At 35.4% G+C, this 20,944-nt stretch overlaps 1 protein-coding gene across 1 annotated transcript; it reads left to right on the top strand.

The window, feature by feature from the left end:
- The first annotated feature begins 1,435 nt into the window (after positions 1-1,435).
- LOC134278274 (activator of 90 kDa heat shock protein ATPase homolog 1-like) lies at positions 1,436-20,938 on the top strand. The gene is made up of 9 exons (XM_062760593.1): positions 1,436-1,649; positions 2,043-2,122; positions 12,024-12,134; positions 12,313-12,398; positions 12,504-12,624; positions 12,981-13,051; positions 13,833-13,982; positions 14,318-14,419; positions 19,319-20,938. Exons 1-9 carry the CDS (start codon positions 1,570-1,572, stop codon positions 19,541-19,543), a joined length of 1,026 nt encoding a protein of 341 aa, XP_062616577.1. The 5' UTR covers positions 1,436-1,569; the 3' UTR covers positions 19,544-20,938.
- Positions 20,939-20,944: the final 6 nt, after the last annotated feature.

Consider the following 20,944-nt stretch of genomic DNA (forward strand, 5'->3'; position numbering starts at 1 on the left):
AATTCTCTGAATAAGCTTGTTGCAATTGAATTTTATACCATGATGATAACTCCCTATGCCCCCACTCCCTTCTGTCCGTGCCTCCGTTCGGCTGTATTTCTGTCTGTAACACTTTCGTTTCCAAGCAATATCTCGCTATTGATTTTGAAGTCAAATGGTTTAGTAGAGGCTAAACTAGACACACTTGGTTTTTCGTAACATTTAGCACTGTAGATGAACGTGATGTAAACATGTATACAATATGTATGTGACCTATTGTTTGCATTTATTTCCTCCTTAAATCAAGTTTGTCAGTGGTGGAGGGGAAAGATTTTCGCTTCGCATGCCAGAGGCTCCCGGTTCAAATCCTGGTTGATCCTTTTTGGGGACCTTTTTTTTATCAATTAAGGACCAAATGATAATATTTAAGCATCCTGAAATGAAGATGTTATGACGTATGGCGTGTACAAAATATTATCATTGTGTGATAAGTATTTTATATTAAAAGAATCTTCATACATGTATATACACATTTAAAGAATAAGCAGTCAATTCTTTATATCCCTGTTGGATTTTTTTTTTAATTTGCTTTAGTGCGTAATTTAATAATTCTGAAAATTCAGTGAAGGGAGGGGGTGGGGGTACGACTCCCCCCCATTTGAGCATCCTCCTCTTTTTCACTCAGCGGGGGACACGAATTCTTTGAATAAGCTTGTTTAATAGAGGACCTTTGTACAGGAATTTTAAAAGTACATATATGTTCCTGTTTTTATTTTCAAAGATTATTATCGCTAAAATGTGAGTTACCATGCAAAAACAATATACGAGGAATATTCACCAGAAAACCGTCCTGAATATGCTAACTTCCAGATGAAGAGGGAGCGCCAGAGCCAATTAAAATGATTTCAGGCATCCTTATGTCCCATTTGAAAGTGGCAATTAGAAAAATAATTGACAATTTATAAAAAAAAAAAAAAAAAAAAGAAGCAAAAGTTAAAATCCTTTTCTGTGAATTGGAGCGGTCTTATACTTTAAAAACCTTAGAGAAATAAAAGAAGGGGTGGGGTGGGGTACACAACCGACATTTCAAATAAGCATTCTCATACTAAAATAACATTATTATTTTAGAAAAAATGGGACACCCCTCCCTGATAGTAAATGCCTGGATTTTGTTAATTGCTGAAAATCAGTTTGCTTGTCTCTGACAGGTTATCATTACTTGCATAAACTTATAAATACGTACTTACGCTTGAAAATGGAAAGAAGTCTCATACTTATGTTCGTTTTTAATTAAGTGTCTCTTATAAAAAATAAATAGAGAAAAAAAAATATTTGTTAGATTTATATTCTTATATTTTGGTAATAGAGTTGTTGCGTTTACTTTATAGATCGGGATCGGGTTAGGCAAAGCAAGAGTTACTGTTCATTCTAGAAAATTCGCTGCTGTGGCGCTGCTACCCCGTTCCGGTTAAAAAAAAAAATAACAACGTGAGTTTTCTAAGACATAGAAAGAGAAAAAAAATTCCGAGGGTATAAGAAGGTTTATTTAAAAATATTTAACAAGTTAATACACAGATATTGTCGACAGGTATGGCGAAGTGGGGTGAAGGGGATCCACGCTGGATTGTGGAGGAGAGACCCGATGGAACTAACGTAAACAATTGGCACTGGTAAGGATAACAGGCGGGTAGGGACATACAATCTCTCTTTAGGCTGTTTAGCTCTCTGAAAAAAAGATGTGTGAGCAAATCGATCTATCGAAGTGAAAAACTTAATCATATTGTCTGATTTTGACACGGTGTAATGACAGCAGTATTTCATAGGTAATTTTTAAAGCAAGAAAATAAGTACTTATAGTAACATGTGATATCAACATAGAAAAGGTTTTTCTTAGTCATACGAATGTTGCTTAACAATGCATGTGACATTATTCGTGAAAAAAAACCTCTTCAACCCATCTAACAAATACATACATTTAATGATAGACTTAGATAATTTATAAGTAACTCAGATAATTTATAAGTAATTCTAAGAGTGACATGTGTGCTGAATATGTATTACAGGGTGGAAAAGAATGCCACAGGTTGGTCAAAGGACAGACTGAAGGAACTTCTGACTGGTATTGTAATAGAAGATGATAAACGTAAGCTTTTTTTTGTTTTACATCTTTATTAAATTATATAAATACTATAAGTCATATTATGCTTATTATTGAAACCACTTGCACTTGTTTTGTGTATGGGGCACCCCCTACTTACTTTTACTACAATTAAGGTACATAACTCACTTTCAGGCATCCCTGCTTCAAGCTTGTATTCTGTTAATATATCAATCATTAACCTACTTTAAAATGACATTGTTCGCTTCAACAAGACACTTTTTACTTGTTAATTAAATCGTTTTAGACGTCTCTGGTTGAGCCTGATTTTTAGCTCTACTGGTCAGAGACCAGAAGAGCTTATGCGATAATAATGAGTCCATCGTCTGTCGAGCTGTCTGTCTGTCTGTCTGTCCGTCTGTAAACAATTTTTCAAAATGCTATCCTCCTACAGTTTTGGTCTGATTTCAACATAACTGGGCACACATGTAGACTACACTAAGATACATAATTCTATGTATCGATTTTTGATTTCAATGAACGGTGTTGCTGTGGTTACTAAAAATAGAAATTTCTGTGAGATTCTTTTAAAATGCTACTCCTTCTACAGTTTTGGTCTGATTTCAATATGACTTGGCACACAAGTAGACTACACTAAGATACATAAATCTGTTTATCGGTTTTTGATTTCGATGAATGGTATTGCTGTGGTTACTAAAAATAGAAATTTCTTTGAGATTCTTTTAAAATGCTACTCCTCCTACAGTTTTGGTCTGATTTCAGTATGACTTAATACACAAGTAGTCTACTCTAAGATACATAATTCTGTGTATCAGTTTTAGATTTCAATGAACGGTGTTGCCGTGGTTAATAAAAATAGAATTTTCTGTGAAATACATTTAAAATGCATTTCCTCCTACAGTTTTGGTCTGATTTCAATATGACTTACCACACAAGTAGTCTACACTAAGATACATAATTCTATATATCGATTTTTGATTTCGATGAACGATGTTGTCGTGGTCACTAAAAATAGAAATTTCTGTTAGATTCTTTTAAAATGCTACTCCTCCTACAGTTTTGGTCTGATTTCAATATAACTGGGCACACAAGTAGTCTACACTAAGATACATAATTCTATATATCGATTTTTGATTTCGATGAACGGTGTTGCCGTGGTTACTAAAAATAGAAATTTCTGTGAGATTCCTTTAGAATGCTACTCCTCCTACAGTTTTGGTCTGATTTCAATATGACTTAGCACACAAGTAGTCTACACTTAGATACATAATTCTTTATATCGGTTTTTGATTTCGATGAAAGGTGTTGCCGTGGTTAATAAAAATAGAAATTTCTGTGAAATACTTTTTAAATGCTACTCCTTCTACAGTTTTGGTCTGATTTCAGTATGACTTGGCACACAAGTAGACTACTCTAAGATACATAATTTCGCGTATCAGTTTTTGATTTCGATAAACAGTGTTGCCATGGTTACTAAAAAAAGAAATTTCTGTGAACTTTCTCCTCCTAGTTCTGTAAACTTTTATTAAAAGCTACTCCTACAGTTGTAGTCTTATTGCAATCTTGCCACAAAAAGAGACTTAATCAAGGATCATTATTATACCCGCACTTTCTAAAGAAAGTTCGGGTATATTGTTGTTACTCATGTCCGTCCGTCCGTCCGTCTGTCACACTTTTCTTCCCTGAACTCCTCCTACATTTTACACAGTAGCTTCATCATCTTTTAAGAGATGGTTGGTGGTGTCATGTAGATGTGCAGTAAGGTTTCGGAATTTTGATTTTGCCCCGGGGGGTCAAATGGGGGTCGAAAAATGACGTTTTTCGTGCAAAAAGTCTCGTCTTCCCTGAACTCCTCTTACATTTTACTCAGCAGCCAAATCACCTTTTGGGGGATGGTAGGTGGTGTCATGTAGATGTGCAGTAAGGTTTCGGAATTTCAATTTTGCCCCGGGGGGTCAAATGGGGGTAGAAAAATGAGGTTTTTTATACAAAAAGCCCTGTTTTCCCTGAACTTCTCTTACATTTTACTCAGCAGCCTAATCATCTTTTAGGAGATGGTTGGTGGTGTCATGTAGATGTGCAGTAGGGTTTCGGAATTTTGATTTTTCCCCGGGGGGTCAAATGGGGGTCGAAAAATGACGTTTTTTATGCAAAAAGCCCTATCTTCCCTGAACTCCTCTTACATTTTACTTAGCAGCCTAATCGTCTTTTGTTGGATGATTAGTGGTGTCATGTAGATGTGCAGTAAGGTTTCAGAATTTTGATTTTGCCCCGCGGGGTCAAATGGGGGTCGAAAAATGACATTTTTTGTGCAAAAAGTCCCGTCTTCCCTGAACTCCTTCTACATTTAACTCAGCAGCCAAATCACCTTTTGGGGGATGATTGGTGGTGTCATGTAGATGTGCAGTAAGGTTTCGGAATTTTAATTTTGCCCCGGGGGGTCAAATGGGGGTCGAAAAATGACGTTTTTTATGTAAAAAGCCCCATCTACCCTGAACTTCTCTTACATTTTACTTAGCAGCCTAATCATCTTTTGTGGGATGATTAGTGGTGACATGTAGATGTGCAGTAAGGTTTCGGAATTTTGATTCTGCCCCGGGGGGTCAAATGGGGGTCGAAAAATGAAGTTTTTTGTGCAAAAAGTCCCGTCTTCCCTGAACTCCTTCTACATTTTACTCAGCAGCCAAATCACCTTTTGGGGGATGGTTGGTGGTGTCATGTAGATGTGCAGTAAGGTTTCGGAATTTTGATTTTGCCCCGGGGGATCAAATGGGGGTCGAAAAATGACGTTTTTTATGCAAAAAGCCCCATCTTCCCTGAACTTCTCTTACATTTTACTTAGCAGCCTAATCATCTTTTGTGGGATGATTAGTGGTGTCATGTAGATGTGCAGTAAGGTTTCGGAATTTTGATTTTGCCCAGGGGGGTCAAATGGGGGTCAAAAAATGACGTTTTTTGTGCAAAAAGTCCCGTCTTCCCTGAACTCCTTCTACATTTTACTCAGCAGCCTAATCACCTTTTGGGGGATGATTGGTGGTATCATGTTGATGTGCAGTAAGGTTTCGGAATTTTAATTTTGCCCCGGGGGGTCAAATGGGGGTCGAAAAATGACGTTTTTTATGTAAAAAGCCCCATCTACCCTGAACTTCTCTTACATTTTACTTAGCAGCCTAATCATCTTTTGTTGGATGATTAGTGGTGTCATGTAGATGTGCAGTAAGGTTTCGGAATTTTGATTTTGCCCCGGGGGGTCAAATGGGGGTAAAAAAATGAAGTTTTTTGTGCAAAAAGTCCCGTCTTCCCTGAACTCCTTCTACATTTTACTCAGCAGCCTAATCACCTTTTGGGGGATGATTGGTGGTGTCATGTTGATGTGCAGTAAGGTTTCGGAATTTTGATTTTTCCCCGGGGGGTCAAATGGGGGTCGAAAAATGACGTTTTTTATGCAAAAAGCCCTATCTTCCCTGAACTCCTCTTAAATTTTACTTAGCAGCCTAATCATCTTTTGTTGGATGATTAGTGGTGTCATGTAGATGTGCAGTAAGGTTTCAGAATTTTGATTTTGCCCCGGGGGGTCAAATGAGGGTCGAAAAATGACATTTTTTGTGTAAAAAGTCCCGTCTTCCCTGAACTCCTTCTACATTTAACTCAGCAGCCAAATCACCTTTTGGGGGATGATTGGTGGTGTCATGTAGATGTGCAGTAAGGTTTCGGAATTTTAATTTTGCCCCGGGGGGTCAAATGGGGGTCGAAAAATGACGTTTTTTATGTAAAAAGCCCCATCTACCCTGAACTTCTCTTACATTTTACTTAGCAGCCTAATCATCTTTTGTGGGATGATTAGTGGTGACATGTACATGTGCAGTAAGGTTTCGGAATTTTGATTCTGCCCCGGGGGTCAAATGGGGGTCGAAAAATGACGTTTTTTGTGCAAAAAGTCCTGTCTTCCCTAAACTCCTTCTACATTTTACTCAGCAGCCAAATCACCTTTTGGGGGATGGTTGGTGGTGTCATGTAGATGTGCAGTAAGGTTTCGGAATTTTAATTTTGCCCCGGGGGGTCAAATGGGGGTCGAAAAATGACGTTTTTTATGCAAAAAGCCCTATCTTCCCTGATCTCCTCTTACATTTTACTTAGCAGCCTAATCATCTTTTGTTGGATGATTAGTGGTGTCATGTAGATGTGCAGTAAGGTTTCAGAATTTTGATTTTGCCCCGGGGGGTCAAATGGGGGTCAAAAAATGACGTTTTTTGTGCAAAAAGTCCTGTCTTCCCTGAACTCCTCTTACATTTTACACAGTAGCCTAATCACCTTTTGGGAGATGGTTGGTGGTGTCATGTACATGTGCAGTAAGGTTTCGGAATTAAGATTTTGCCCCGGGGGGTCAAATGGGGGTCGAAAAATGACGTTTTTTATGTAAAAAGCCCCATCTACCCTGAACTTCTCTTACATTTTACTTAGCAGCCTAATCATCTTTTGTGGGATGATTAGTGGTGACATGTACATGTGCAGTAAGGTTTCGGAATTTTGATTCTGCCCCGGGGGGTCAAATGGGAGTCGAAAAATGACGTTTTTTGTGCAAAAAGTCCTGTCTTCCCTAAACTCCTTCTACATTTTACTCAGCAGCCAAATCACCTTTTGGGGGATGGTTGGTGGTGTCATGTAGATGTGCAGTAAGGTTTCGGAATTTTAATTTTGCCCCGGGGGGTCAAATGGGGGTCGAAAAATGACGTTTTTTATGCAAAAAGCCCTATCTTCCCTGATCTCCTCTTACATTTTACTTAGCAGCCTAATCATCTTTTGTTGGATGATTAGTGGTGTCATGTAGATGTGCAGTAAGGTTTCAGAATTTTGATTTTGCCCCGGGGGGTCAAATGGGGGTAAAAAAATGACGTTTTTTGTGCAAAAAGTCCTGTCTTCCCTGAACTCCTTCTACATTTTACTCAGCAGCTTAATCACCTTTTGGGAGATGGTTGGTGGTGTCATGTACATGTGCAGTAAGGTTTCGGAATTAAGATTTTGCCCCAGGGGAACAAATGGGGGTCGAAAAATGACGTTTTTTATGCAAAAAGCCCTATCTTCCCTGAACTCCTCTTACATTTTCCTCAGCAGCCTAATCATCTTTTGGGAGATGGTTGGTGGGGTCATGTAGATGTGCAGTAAGGTTTTGGAATTTAGATTTTGCCCCGGGGGGTCAAATGTGGGTTGAAAAATGACGTTTTTTGTGCAAAAAGCCCTGTCTTCCTTGAAGTCTTCCTTAATGTTACTCAGAAGCCTAATCATCTTTTAGGAGAGTTAAATATTTTGAAAATTATGTAAAACATCAACGTCAAGGGGTAACAAGATGTGTTTGTGAAACACTATGTGCCCGGCGTCAACAAAGTTCGAAAAAGCTATTTTTAGCATATAGTTCACAGTCAAGGTCACAAGGTCAGTGACCTTGGTGTTATTTGTAAGAACTTAATTAGTGGGGTATGCATACTAACTATGAAGTCCCTATCTCCTATGGTTCAAAAGTTATGGCAAAAAGTAGAAAAAGCTATTTTTAGTATAAAGGTCACAGTTAACTTCACATGGTCATTGACCTTGGTGTTGTTTGAAAGAACTTTATTAGTGGAGTATGCATACTTAATATGAAGTCCTTATCTCTTATGGTTCAAAAGTTATGGCAAAAAGTGGAAAAAGCTATTTTTAGCATATAGGTCACAGTCAAGGTCACAAGGTCATTGACCTTGATGTCATTTGAAGGAACTTAATTAGTGCAGTATGCATACCAAATATGAAGTCCCTATCTTCTATGGTTCAAAGGTTATGGCAAAAAGTGGAAAAAGCTATTTTAAGTATAAAGGTCACAGTCAAGGTCACATGGTCATTGACCTTGGTGTTGTTTGAAAGAACCTTTTTAGTGGAGTATGCATACCAAATATGAAGTCCCTATCTCCTATGGTTCAAAAGTTATAATAAACAGTTGAAAACCCTATTTTTAGCATATAGGTCACAGTCAAGGTCACAAGGTCATTGACCCTGATGTCATTTGAAAGAACTTTATTAGAGGAGTATGCATACTAATTATGAAGTCTCTATTTCTTATGGTTCAAAAGTTATGACAAACAGTTGAAAAACCTATTTTTAGCATATAGGTCACAGTCAACGTCACAAGGTCATTGACCTTGATGTCATTTGAAAGAACTTTATTAGAGGAGTATACATACCAAATATGAAGTCTCTATCTCTTACGGTTCAAAAGTTTTGGCCAAGGTTAAAGTTGACAACAGACAAACAGATAAACAGACAAACAGACAGGACAAAAACAATATGTGCCCCGAAAAAATTCGGGCGCATAAAAAAACATCGCATGCTGGGAAACACCTTGAATTCTTATGAGTAATTTATGTAAATGTCAAATGTGAGAGTCATATCTCATCTCAATCAAAAGTTATAAGCAAGTGCAACATTTTTGAAAAGTAGGTTAGGTTTGATCGCTTCAAGGTCAAGGTCACAGTGTAAAAGTCATGATTTATTTGGAAAGGTCTTATCACAGGTAATAATATACATGCATTATGATATGAATGCCCTAACTTTTCTCTTTCAAAATGATGAATTTATAACAATTTAATTTTTTTGCAAGTTGGTCAAACTTCTAGGTCACATGTAAAAAAAAAAAAACCATGCTATTCTCACAGGTAAATATACTAATACATAAGTTTAATATGAATGTCTCTTCTCATTCAGTAGATATGACCGTGATAACCAAGGTTAAATTTATTGAGACAGATGGACTGAGTCTGACATACAAATGTACATATTTCTATATGAATTGGGTAAAATTGGCCCAGTGGTTCTAGAGATTAGTTAAAAATGTAAAAAGTTTTCAGACAAACAGATGGACAACACGTCACGACAGACATTATATGCTAAGGAAACCAAAAAAGCTCAAATGAGTGTTTTGAAAGGGTTACAATATGGTTGGAGTATTTGGAAAGCTGTTTTTTTCCTGCAGAGATATGCATGACCAACATATTCATGTTTTATATTTTCTTTAGTGATTTGTTTGTTTGTTGTGAATACATCTTCCCTCATATGGAGACACCACCAAATAATAATGAAGATAAGATGTGTTTGTGAAACACTGATGTCCCAGTATGGAAGCCTATGGCGAAGGTTGAAGTTTCTCAAATATATGTCAAAATCAAAGGTCAAGGTCGAAGGGTTCAAATTGTTAGTATCAGAAGAAAGTCTTGTCACAAGGAATGCACATGTGAAATAAAGAAATCCCTAGTAATTCCTGTTCAAAAGTTAATTGCCAAGGTTAATTTTTTTGTTTAAGTGGTTCAAACTCTAGGGTCAAGGTCAAACATATTTATACCTGTTGACAGTTCACAATGAATACAATGTGTCATGATAAGTATGAAAGCCCTAGCACCTACTGATCAAAATTTAGGCAGAGTTTAAAGTTTGGTATTTTTCTTGTAAAAATGTGTATCCCATGTCAAGCGATCAGAGGTAAAAATTAATGTTACCCAAATAAAAGGTCTTATTAAATTGTCACAAGAAATAAACCTATAAAATGTGGAAGCTATTTGTATAGCCCATCCCACTTAAAACTTATGGGCAAGCTAGCTAGGATTTAATTTCTGCAGACTTATAGATAGACATACTATAAACACAAGAAACAAAATATGTATAATTATTAGTCAAATGGAAAAAAATATACTATTTAACTGGAATAACAAAATACATTGTTATTTCAGGGACAGGAAGTGGGTAGGAAGATTGGAATCCCCCCCCCCCATCCCCCCATCTGGCATTTGCTTTGTTATTTAAACAAGACTATATACTGTAGCAAGTAAAAAATGACTCTTGACATCCTCTCCCTATAAACTTAGAAAACATTGACCTCACTATCATTGTTTTTTTATTTGTTTATTTGTTTTAATTTTTTTTTCTCCTGCTTGTCACGATTTTTTGACTGAGATGTGAACCCCCCTCCCTACTCCCGAAAAAAATTCTGGATCCGCACCAGTATTGGCAGTAACTGAATGTCACATCGACAACGGGAGATAACTTCACAATATGAAATTCGTCTAGTGTGGCATGCGATGATCTTTCACCCTTTTTAAACTTTAACCTAATAGTTTGGGTGTATTTTACCCCCCACTATACTAAAACTTCTACTTACCGACTCCCTGTGTCTCAACTTCATGAAATATAAATCCAATTATAACTCAAAATGAATTAATCCAATGCACACCAGACTGCAGCCATGTGCCATTTTGGCTAACCTTCGTCGATTCCATCACCTTATCAGATGAAGTGGGAATCGGCCGAGGTGTGCCAAATGGTGTTTAATCTATAAATATGATAATGGATGACGCAACGTGATGTGATGTAGAAATTTACATGTTCACATGTATAGTACAAGAACAAATTTTAAATTAATTCATAACAAACGATATTAAATTTTAACAAACCTTTTCCATCTAGCCTATTCCAAAAAGTATGTGCTGTGTGATTGTGGTGTCGAGGGGGGGGGTTAGTAAATTCAAAAATGTCCTATTATGAGCAAAACATATATCAAAATCTAATTTCAGACGCGGATCCAGAAATCTTTCCCGGGGGGGGGGGGGGGGGTCCACCTCAGTCAAAAAAAAATCCTATCCCAGAAATTGACAATCAAAAAAAAACCTAAAGTAAATCTCACCCAAACGTCATAAACCTATATCGTGGGGGGTGGGGTGGGAGTAGTGGTGACTTCTATTGCCGCAAATTTATAACTTTTCATACTTATTTTACACATATTCGTGTTTACCATGGGGGGATCTGCATTTTCCAAGGGGGGTCCATTGTAACTTTTTCCTTGTTTTAGTATATACATTTTTTAACCTTGTAAATTCCAGGGGGGGGGGGGGGTCCTGACCCCCCCCTCCCCCCCCCCCCCCCCCGACAGATCCGTGCATGAATTTACATCATTAATAAAATTCAGACTGGTATATAATGAATTAAACATGTATAAAATAAATATAAGAGTTTCTGAGTTATAGGTCACAGGGTCTGAGAATTTCATACTCAATTTGATGAATACATGTAAATTATAGAATTATTTTGACTATTTCTTTGGAAAGCCGCCCAATATGTAGGAGCGTGTATTTAGAGGCAAACGCCTTAGTGCGGGTATTACTGTCTCATGACAGCATCTAGTTCTATTTATTGCTTTTATAAAAGTTTTATGTCCCAACTGCTACTTTTCTCCTCCTTTATTATAAGTACAAACCAGTAGAGCCACAGACTTGACAGAGACTTCTGGTTTAAACTTCTCATTTATTCCTCGAAAATAACCTCGATAAAGACTTTTGTTGGGATACAAATTTCCAGTTAGGGTTACAATGAAGGATAAAACCAGAGACCTTGGAATGGAAAACTCTGACGTCTGGTTTTATCCTACCCCCAACCTGAAGTTGTATTCCACCAAAACTCATTATTAATAATATGTATGTACATAATTTTCAAGGAATAAATGAATGTTTTACAATAAAGAGGCTCAACTAGAGACGTCTGAAATGATTTGATTGACAAGAATAAAGTCTATTGAAGCAAATGATGTCATTTTAAAGTACGTTAATGATTGATATATTATAAAAATTAATACAAGCTTGCTTGATGCGGGAGTGCCTGAAGATGAGTTAGGGACCTAGTGGTAAAAATAAGTAGGGGGGTGCCCTTTATACGAAAGAAGTGCCTGTGATTGAAACCCACTGAAATTATGTAACAAACAAAGTCATATGTTAATTGGAAGGAAAGTGAAATGATAGGTCCTAAATGAAAACAATTATGGAAATTAAAAAGTCGTCACAGAGTTAAAAATGAAAAAAATAATGGAAATTTAGTGAATTTCAGATGGAATAAAGCATGCTTTTGACTATTCCAGATTTCTGTGAAATCAAGGAGGTAACAAGCATTGAAGGGGAAGCATCTGCAAATAACAGAAAAGCCAAATTAATATTTTTCTATGAATTTGTTATCAAAGGGGAGTGGTCAGGTGAGATGATAGATTTTTAAATATGAATAAATCTATTAGAATGAAAAAAGAATAAATGCTATAAGGAATATAAGTAAAACATTTATAATATATCATTGTAATAGATTGAATACTGATAGAAAAGATTTCATTTGAATTTTTCAGGTAATACACTGTAATATTAAAATGTGTTTTGCAGGTAAATTTAAGGATAGTGACAAAAAGTATAAAGGGAAATTTGAGATACCAAATCTGAGTGAAGAGAATGATACAGATGAAATTGATGTAAGTTAAGAGATTTTACTTCGCAAATGCACCATACATTGTATATGTTATGATGTTATACTTTAAAACATGGTGGTGTATTAAATGATGCATTTTTTTTATCAGTTTAATGTCACAGTCTCTAATGACTCGGATGAAGCCTTCAAATTAAAGGAATTTCTACGGAAGACTGGAGTCACTCTGGTGAGACAAAAGATGGCAGATTATTTAAATGATTTAAGGCATGGTAAGATCATAAGACGTTATCAAAACGGTAGGAAAGAGATAAAACTTTTCTATGCTTGAACTACAACTCAAGAGTTGAGAAATCTGAATTTCTACCCCCTCCTCTATAACACAGTACAGGACCTTGTTCCTAAACAATGAGTTATTTTTATTACATTCTGTTTGAAACTTTTTTCTCAGCTTTCAACTCACCCAAAGCTATTGTCTCCAGTTTAACTGGAAATATCAGCATTTAAAAAAAAAACAAAACCCTGATACTCTTATGACTTTACATTCATTTAGTTTTTCCCTTTCAACAAATAGTGTTAGCTTTGTTTAGATCCTGACTTATTGATGATTTTTTTTTTAATTTATCAGAGTACAGTAAAGGTGTTGTCTTGCCAACCAAAGGAGGACAACAGGCACCTGCTAAGACTGTAGCAGGAACAGTAAGTGTTTCCAAACATTTACATTTTAGACTTCTCCCAACAGCTTAAACCACTTGACTTCAAACTTGGCCCACATGGTCACAAATTTGGATGAAATATTTTGCCCAGAATGCTTATATCAAAGTATCAACTTAACACTAGAAACATATATCAAGTTGAATCAGTTAGTTATGTATCTAGGTTGCCATGGTAACACGGAGATTTTCAGCTACTTCAAATATTTATCAAGCCTTGATAAGGCTTAAAATTCAACAATCCACTCTCACAAAAACAATACTGATTGTTGCCAAAAATATGTATGTAGATGATAACCAATGGCAAATTTCAATATTAAGATAATTGTATACAATTATGATAGGTGTTACATGATCAAATTCTATCAACAGTACAAGAAAAACTATAAAAATATTTTCCCTGAAGTAATATGTATCGGCATTATTAACCTAAATATAACTTGCATGATTCCTATGGTAACACATGGAAGCCTCACAAAATTTGTTGTGAAATTTTGATTAATGTTGTTATCTTAGAGAAAAAAATGAAAATTCAAGACCATCAATTAAACATCATTAGAAACTTAAAATACAGATAAGTTAAGAAGACTTTGGAGTAATAATCAATCATTTGAAAGGCAAATTGAATTTATACTTTGTTGATGTGTGTTTTAAAGAATAGCTAGAATTTTTCTATTATAATGATTCATGAAAATGTAAATAGGGAATATATCTAGTTTTAATGAACATTTTAGTAAATGTTATTTGTTATTTAAAATATTTTAAAGAATAAGTCTAAAGAAGAAATGAACAAGCATGTGGTGGATACCAAAGTTGCCAAACCCTTAGGGGTAAAAATCCACACCAAGAAAATTGTTGGGAAGGAGGAATTCAAATGTCGTGCTGAGGACCTGTACAGAGCTCTCACTGATGTACAGGTAAAGAAATGATTTTAAAAAATATTATTTTCAGTACTTTAAACCAATTATTACAGTTCTTCACTCAGAGTAACATAATTTTTGTCCAGAAAAGCCACTATTTGCTACATGGACATACATCTATATTTCTGATGGTTTTGAAAGAAAAAACAGTCACAAGTTAAACTATCATCAAACTGTCGTTAAATTTTGTGATGAATACTCATGAATTAAAAAGCTGAAAAAAATTGTATTGTGCTTAGTAATGTGATGACCGGTGAGACATTGCTGACAGAAATTTATTAATGTACAACATATTCAGTTTAACTCTGCAGCATTTTGAATTATTTTTATAGATGGTTCAGGCCTTTTCAGCTAGCCCAGTGGAAATGGAAGTTGAAAAGGGAGGGCGTTTTTCTCTATTACATGGAAATATAACTGGTGACTTTGTAGAATTGGTAAGCAGATTCATTTCTTCTCATCAGATATGATGATATTAGTCAGAATGAATTATCTGCCCCTTCTATGTTTTTTTTTGCTTCCTCGCAAGGCTGATCTAGCAGTACTAGAATTATAAGTTAAGCAGAAAATGAATTCCTTAAAAATTCAAAATTTATAAAGAAGGTATAAGTAAGACGCTTTCCCGTAATTTTGGAACTGAAGTGGTTTTCAGTTTTTGAAGGATTATTGTTGAAACAAATCAGCATGCAGAGCATCCAAACATAGGGGAATAAAATGTTTCTTGAACTTCTCTAAAATAAGTTATAACAAGCATCAGCCCATCAGAAATATTTTTATGAGCACTGTATATGTTTTATGAGACAAAAATGCAATTAGAAATCAATAAACACTAATTTTACATTTTTTAAAATCTTTATCAGTGTGACTTCCAGTTACTGTGTGTGTATTCTTAAAAACATGGGCTTCATTTTTTAGAAGCTATGGCACAGACATGCATGTGCTTATTCATGAATGCTGCTCAGAAATTATTAATACAATAAATGGCACAAAAATGTGTAGCACTTGTGAATATGCCAACAGCTCAGTGCCTTATAGTGATTGTGCTAAATTTTGAATGCACCAATTTATGTACACGTACAGTACATCGGGTTAATATTTTTTAGGAAACAGTATATACTTACATTTATTTCAGCTCATTACAACTATTATCAATTACATTACATTGCAACTACTTCACAGAACAGCTATATATTACTGTGATGTACACATTCCATTGACACGTGCATTGCATATACTGCAATTAAAAGAAGCTTTGAAAAAAAGTTATTGAACCATACATAATGTGAATATTGGATTCTCTACACTTTAATCTTGAATAGCAAATGCAAATCTCATTGAGTTACATATACTTGCTTTATTAGCTCACCTCAACGAAGTTGGGGGGAGCTTATGTGATACCCTCGGCGTCGGTGTCGGTGTCGGCGTCGGCGTCCCAGGTTAAGGTTAAGTTTTTTGGAGCAGTTTTCTTTTTAATTACTTCTGTGTCCTATACTGATTAGACATGCATGGAAGATGGTTTTAGTGTGTTTTATTGTACCAGACAAAGTTTCAGATCACAGGAAGAAACAAGACCTTTCAGTTAAAACTGAAAGGCGGCTTTCAGTAACTTTTCGGTGGCCATTCAGCCACTGAATGGCACATACATTTCAGTGACCTTTCAGTTGCCTTTCAGTCACATTTCAGATACCTTTCAGTCACCATTCAGCGGACACATTTCCGTCAACTTTCAGTGGCCTTTATGTCAACTTTAAGTGACCTTTCACTCAACTTTCAGTGACCTTTCCGTCGTCTTTCAGTGACCTTTCCGTCGACTTTCAGTGACCTTTCTGTCGTCTTTCAGTGACCATTCCGTCAACTTTCAGTGACCTTTCTGTCGTCTTTCAGTGACCTTTCCGCCACCTTTCAGCGATATTTAAGTCTCAATTTAGCAATTTTTTCACTAGCGTATTATTTTATAATCAGATATTTTTCCTTAACAAGAAAGCAATATTTTGAATAAAGATTTATTATTCAATCTTAATTGTTTTTTTTTACTTATCGTGATCAAATTCGGGTACTTTAAAATATGTCTAAGTTATTATTATAATTTTATAAAATATGTGAGACTTATTCAAAATGATTTTTAATTTTCTAGTTACATTTAGAAAACAAAAATTCTTCAAGTGATAAAAAATGATGATCCTATAACCGATTCAAAATTCAAATAAATGCATAGCATTCTATAGTGCTTATACTTGTATATTTTTTTCATGGAAATCTATAGTTTTGATTGATGAAACAGAATTTATATTATTTAAACCATTTCTGGAAGATCGCAAGTGTTACTGATCAATTTTGTTTCTTAATTATGTCATTGTCAAAACTGCAGGATATTTAGTTTTTGAAAGTCATTATTTCAAATTCATTTTTAATTACAAGAATAAATATTTCGTTTATACATGCCTCTTGTAGAAAAAAAAATATATTAGATTTTAGCTTTCTGAATGATATTGCTTTAATAAAATCATTCTACTAAGTTTCTAGATAGAGAATTTACAACGATCTTAAATTTTTGACACAGGAACAGGTGCCCGTCTCTGATAATTGTCAACATCCCGATAGGAGATGTGTTTACAATTAATTAGTCTGTCCCCAAAATCTGTGCAACTAACATAGAATATACAAAAGATATACAAGATATATACACATCGCAGCTCCTCGATACAACAGGTGAACTGATTGTTCCATCGATTTCTATAAATTAATTGATTTTAAATCCGCATTTCTTAAGAAGAAGTCGTAGCGTAATTGATAAGGTCATGGACACTTAAGCAGGAGATCAGGGTTCGATTCTTGGCATGGGAGCAATTTTTTTTCTTGCATTAATTTTTTTCCTATTTTTTTTATTCGGAATTAGATACATTTAATGCTATTAGACCAGGAAAAAGTGAAATAAAATTTTTAGGTAAAAAAATAAGCCGATTATTCAATAAAAAGATTCAACTGAATGATCACGGAAAGGTCACTGAAATGTATGTGCCATTCAGTCGACTGAATGGTAACTGAATGATCACGGAAAGGTCACGGGAAAGGGTCTTTTCAGTGACCTTTCAGTGACCATTCAGTGGCCATTCAGCCACCATTCAGTCGACTGAATGGTGGATTTTCATCCTGTGGATGCTGCAATTTCAGCAAAGGAATGACCAGGTTAATGTTTTTGGAGCAGGTTAACATTTTTGGTGCAGTTTTTGGTGTGGGTTTCATTTCCAAGTAACTATAAGCCCTATGTTGACCAAACTTGCATGGATGATACATCTAAGGATGCATACTACCGGGCTTGCTTCGGATGCTGAATCTGACCTACATTTTCCGGTTGAGTGAACAAGTTAAAGTTTTTGGTGTAGGTTTCATTTCCAAGTAACTATAAGCCCTATGTTGACCAAACTTGCATGGATGATACATCTAAGGATGCATACTACCGGGCTTGCTTCGGATGCTGAATCTGACCTACATTTTCCGGTTGAGTGAGCAGGTTAAAGTTTTTGGTGCAGGTTTCATTTCCAAGTAACTATAAGCCCTATGTTGACCAAACTTGCATGGATGATACATCTAAGGATGCATACTACCGGGCTTGCTTCGGATGCTGAATCTGACCTACATTTTCCGCTAGAGTGAACAGGATAAAGTTTTTGGTGCAGGTTTCATTTCCAAGTAACTATAAGCCCTATGTTGACCAAACTTGCATGGATGATACATCTAAGGATGCATACTACCGGGCTTGCTTCGGATGCTGAATCTGACCTACATTTTCGGCTTGAGTGAACAGGTTAAAGTTTTTGGTGCAGGTTTCATTTCCAAGTAACTATAAGCCCTATGTTGACCAAACTTGCATGGATGATACATCTAAGGATGCATACTATCAGGCTTGCTTCGGATGCTGAATCTGACCTACATTTTCCGGTTGAGTGAACAGGTTAAAGTTTTTGGTGTAGGTTTCATTTCCAAGTAACTATAAGCCCTATGTTGACCAAACTTGCATGGATGATACATCTAAGGATGCATACTATCGGACTTGCTTCGGATGCTGAATCTGACCTACATTTTCCAGTTGAGTGAACAGGTTAAAGTTTTTGGTGCAGGTTTCATTTCCAAGTAACTATAAGCCCTATGTTGACCAAACTTGCATGGATGATACATCTAAGGATTCATACTACCGGGCTTGCTTCGGATGCTGAATCTGACCTACATTTTCCGGTTGAGTGAACAGGTTAAAGTTTTTGGTGCAGGTTTCATTTCCAAGTAACTATAAGCCCTATGTTGACCAAACTTGCATGGATGATACATCTAAGGATGCATACTACCGGGCTTGCTTCGGATGCTGAATCTGACCTACATTTTCCAGTTGAGCGAACAGGTTAAAGTTTTTGGTGCAGGTTTCATTTCCAAGTAACTTTAAGACCTATGTTAACCAAACTTGCATGGATGATACATCTAAGGATGCACACTACCAGGCTTGCTTCGGATGCTGAATCTGACCTACATTTTCCGGTTGAGTGAATAGTTAAAAGTTTTTGGTGCAGGTTTCATTTCCAAGGAACTATGAGTTTTTAAATGACCAATCTTGCATAGACGATCTAAGGATGCATACTTCCAGGCTTGCTTCGGATGCTGAATCTGACCTACTTTTTGTAGATGAGTGAAAATGTTAGTTTTGATGCATGTTTCATTTCCAATAAACTATGAGCCCTATAATGAGCAAACTTGCATGGATGATACATCTAAGGATGCACACTAATGGACTTGCTTCGGATGCTGAATTGGACATACATTTTTCAGATAATAGACAAGGTAAAAGTTACGGTTGCAGGTCTATTACCAAAAACTATAAGGCTTATATAACATTGTATAAACCAAACTTGCACAAATGCTGCATCAAGAGATGAAAACTCGCAAATTTGCTTCAGATGCTGGATTTTCATTACATTTTCATGAAGAAGAAGTAGTTTAAATTTTTTATGTAGGTCTATTTCAAAGTATCAGATCAAAATGGCTTTTAAAAATATTTTCATTTTTGGAATGTATACCTTTTTTTTGGTTAATTGTGTGACTTTGCCTTACTTAAAGACAACATTCGTTGAGGTGAGCTCTGTAATCTCTGATTACCTATGTTTTTTTGTTTATGCATTTCTCCACATAAAAATGCCAAGTAAGAATTGTTCAATGCTAAGCCTTTCTTGTGACAGTTCTGTTTACATGTTCTTTACAAATGCATGTAAATGTTAGAAATATTTTGAGTGTAGTAGTATAATAATGAAATATATTTTCACTTAGCCTATTAAATGTATTGCTATTTGCAGATTCCTAATCAGAAAATAGTACAACATTGGAGAGTGAAATCATGGCCAGATGCTCATTATTCAACAGTGACTTTTGAATTTGATGAAAAAGATGACTGCACTGTGCTTAACTATACACAGACTGGTGTTCCTGACACAGAATACGAGAAAACAAAAGAAGGCTGGGCCATCAACTACTGGAACAGAATGAAACAAGTGTTTGGATTTGGCTCTAGTATATACTAATGGAAAAGAAAATCTAAATATTCTATAAATTTACAATTTCTGAGTGATCTCCTCAAAGGTGTCTTGCATTTTTGATGGAGAAATAAAACAATTTGAACAACAGAAGAAGAGGAAATTATTTTGAAATACCATACATTTATCACTTTAGACTTCATCATCTGTGATCCATTACTGGCACACTTTGTATCTTGAAATGTATTTGGGTTTATATTGTAATTGAGTTAAGATGTTTTGTGACAAAGATTATTGTTCCTTAGGAAGAGTTCTCCATCCATTTGTCAATTGGCAATTTTTGACCCCCCACATAAACTCAACCATTATAATGCTACATCTGATTTCTTGATTTTCACAATTTCTGGTTTTAAAAATGCATATGTAAATGCAGAGTAAGTGAATGAATGATAGCAAATCACCATATTATGAGTACCTCACTAATAGACATATTCACAAATGTCAAAAATGTGATTGTTGAATGGTAGAGATTGGAATACTTTTTCTTGTCTACTTTTTGTTAAACAAAACTCATTGTGACTATGTGAAGTATCATATTTAGGCAGACGCTTTTAATGATGAAAAAACAAAAAGTTTAGCCCCTGTTTAAATAGCTATTTATGACCTAATGATAAATTCGGCCAATCTCCTACTTGTAATAAATATCAAACATTTCTCTATATACACAGTAAATTTCTACCATTTTCAGCAACATTTGAGTTTTATACAGAAAATTGGAGTGAAACTTAGTCACTATGTTAAACAAATAATTCAGTGGCTATATATAAATAGTCACTCCTTGTTTTGTGTTTTTTATGAGAGCAAGGTGTGGATTTTATTAAGTGATTACTGTAGATTCCTTATTTTACACGAGTACTTATTATTGCGAAATGACTCTTTAACGTCAAATCAAGAGAATATTTATTTGCGATTGATAAAGAGAATTTACATGGATTTCAGCACCATGAAAAATAAAAGCAACTTATTTTATTTTGCAAGTGATGCTTCACCCAAAATTATGCTATAATAAATTTCTTGAGTTTAATTAGGAATTTACAGTATATTAAAATGTACATACTTATGACTATCTAATAACCAAAGCCTTTGTTTCTCTTCATATTTTATGTGCCGAGTGCTTTTATTGACAAACATGCATTTGATAACTTTAGTTTGTTTTCACAACTTGGCTGAATATTATTCAATTCTAACTACCGTGTAGCGGGTTTTCTTGGCGGATGTAAAATTTGGCATTTTGCCTGCTCAAAGGTATGCCAATAATTTTGGCGTAATTTATTTTAACGGACACAGTAATTCAGCTCTTTATAGATGAACACTAAGAAGAGTATTAACTATTTTAGCGATTAAAATTTTAGCGGGCTACCATCAAAATGCCAAAATAAGCCAAAATTA

Source organism: Saccostrea cucullata, unplaced genomic scaffold, assembly GCF_032062105.1.
Source record: "Saccostrea cucullata isolate Sc308-1 unplaced genomic scaffold, CSIRO_AGI_Scuc_v1 ctg6556, whole genome shotgun sequence".
In the NCBI taxonomy this organism is placed as follows: Eukaryota; Metazoa; Mollusca; class Bivalvia; order Ostreida; family Ostreidae; genus Saccostrea; species Saccostrea cuccullata.

Excerpts from the sequence above, each read along its gene's own strand:
- LOC134278274 (XM_062760593.1), top strand. The coding sequence starts at position 1,570 with ATGGCGAAGTGGGGTGAAGGGGATCCACGCTGGATTGTGGAGGAGAGA. Across the intron at positions 12,399-12,503 it reads ATGATACAGATGAAATTGAT|TTTAATGTCACAGTCTCTAA; the intron begins GTAAGTTAAGAG and ends TTTTTTTATCAG. Across the intron at positions 12,625-12,980 it reads TTTAAATGATTTAAGGCATG|AGTACAGTAAAGGTGTTGTC; the intron begins GTAAGATCATAA and ends TTAATTTATCAG.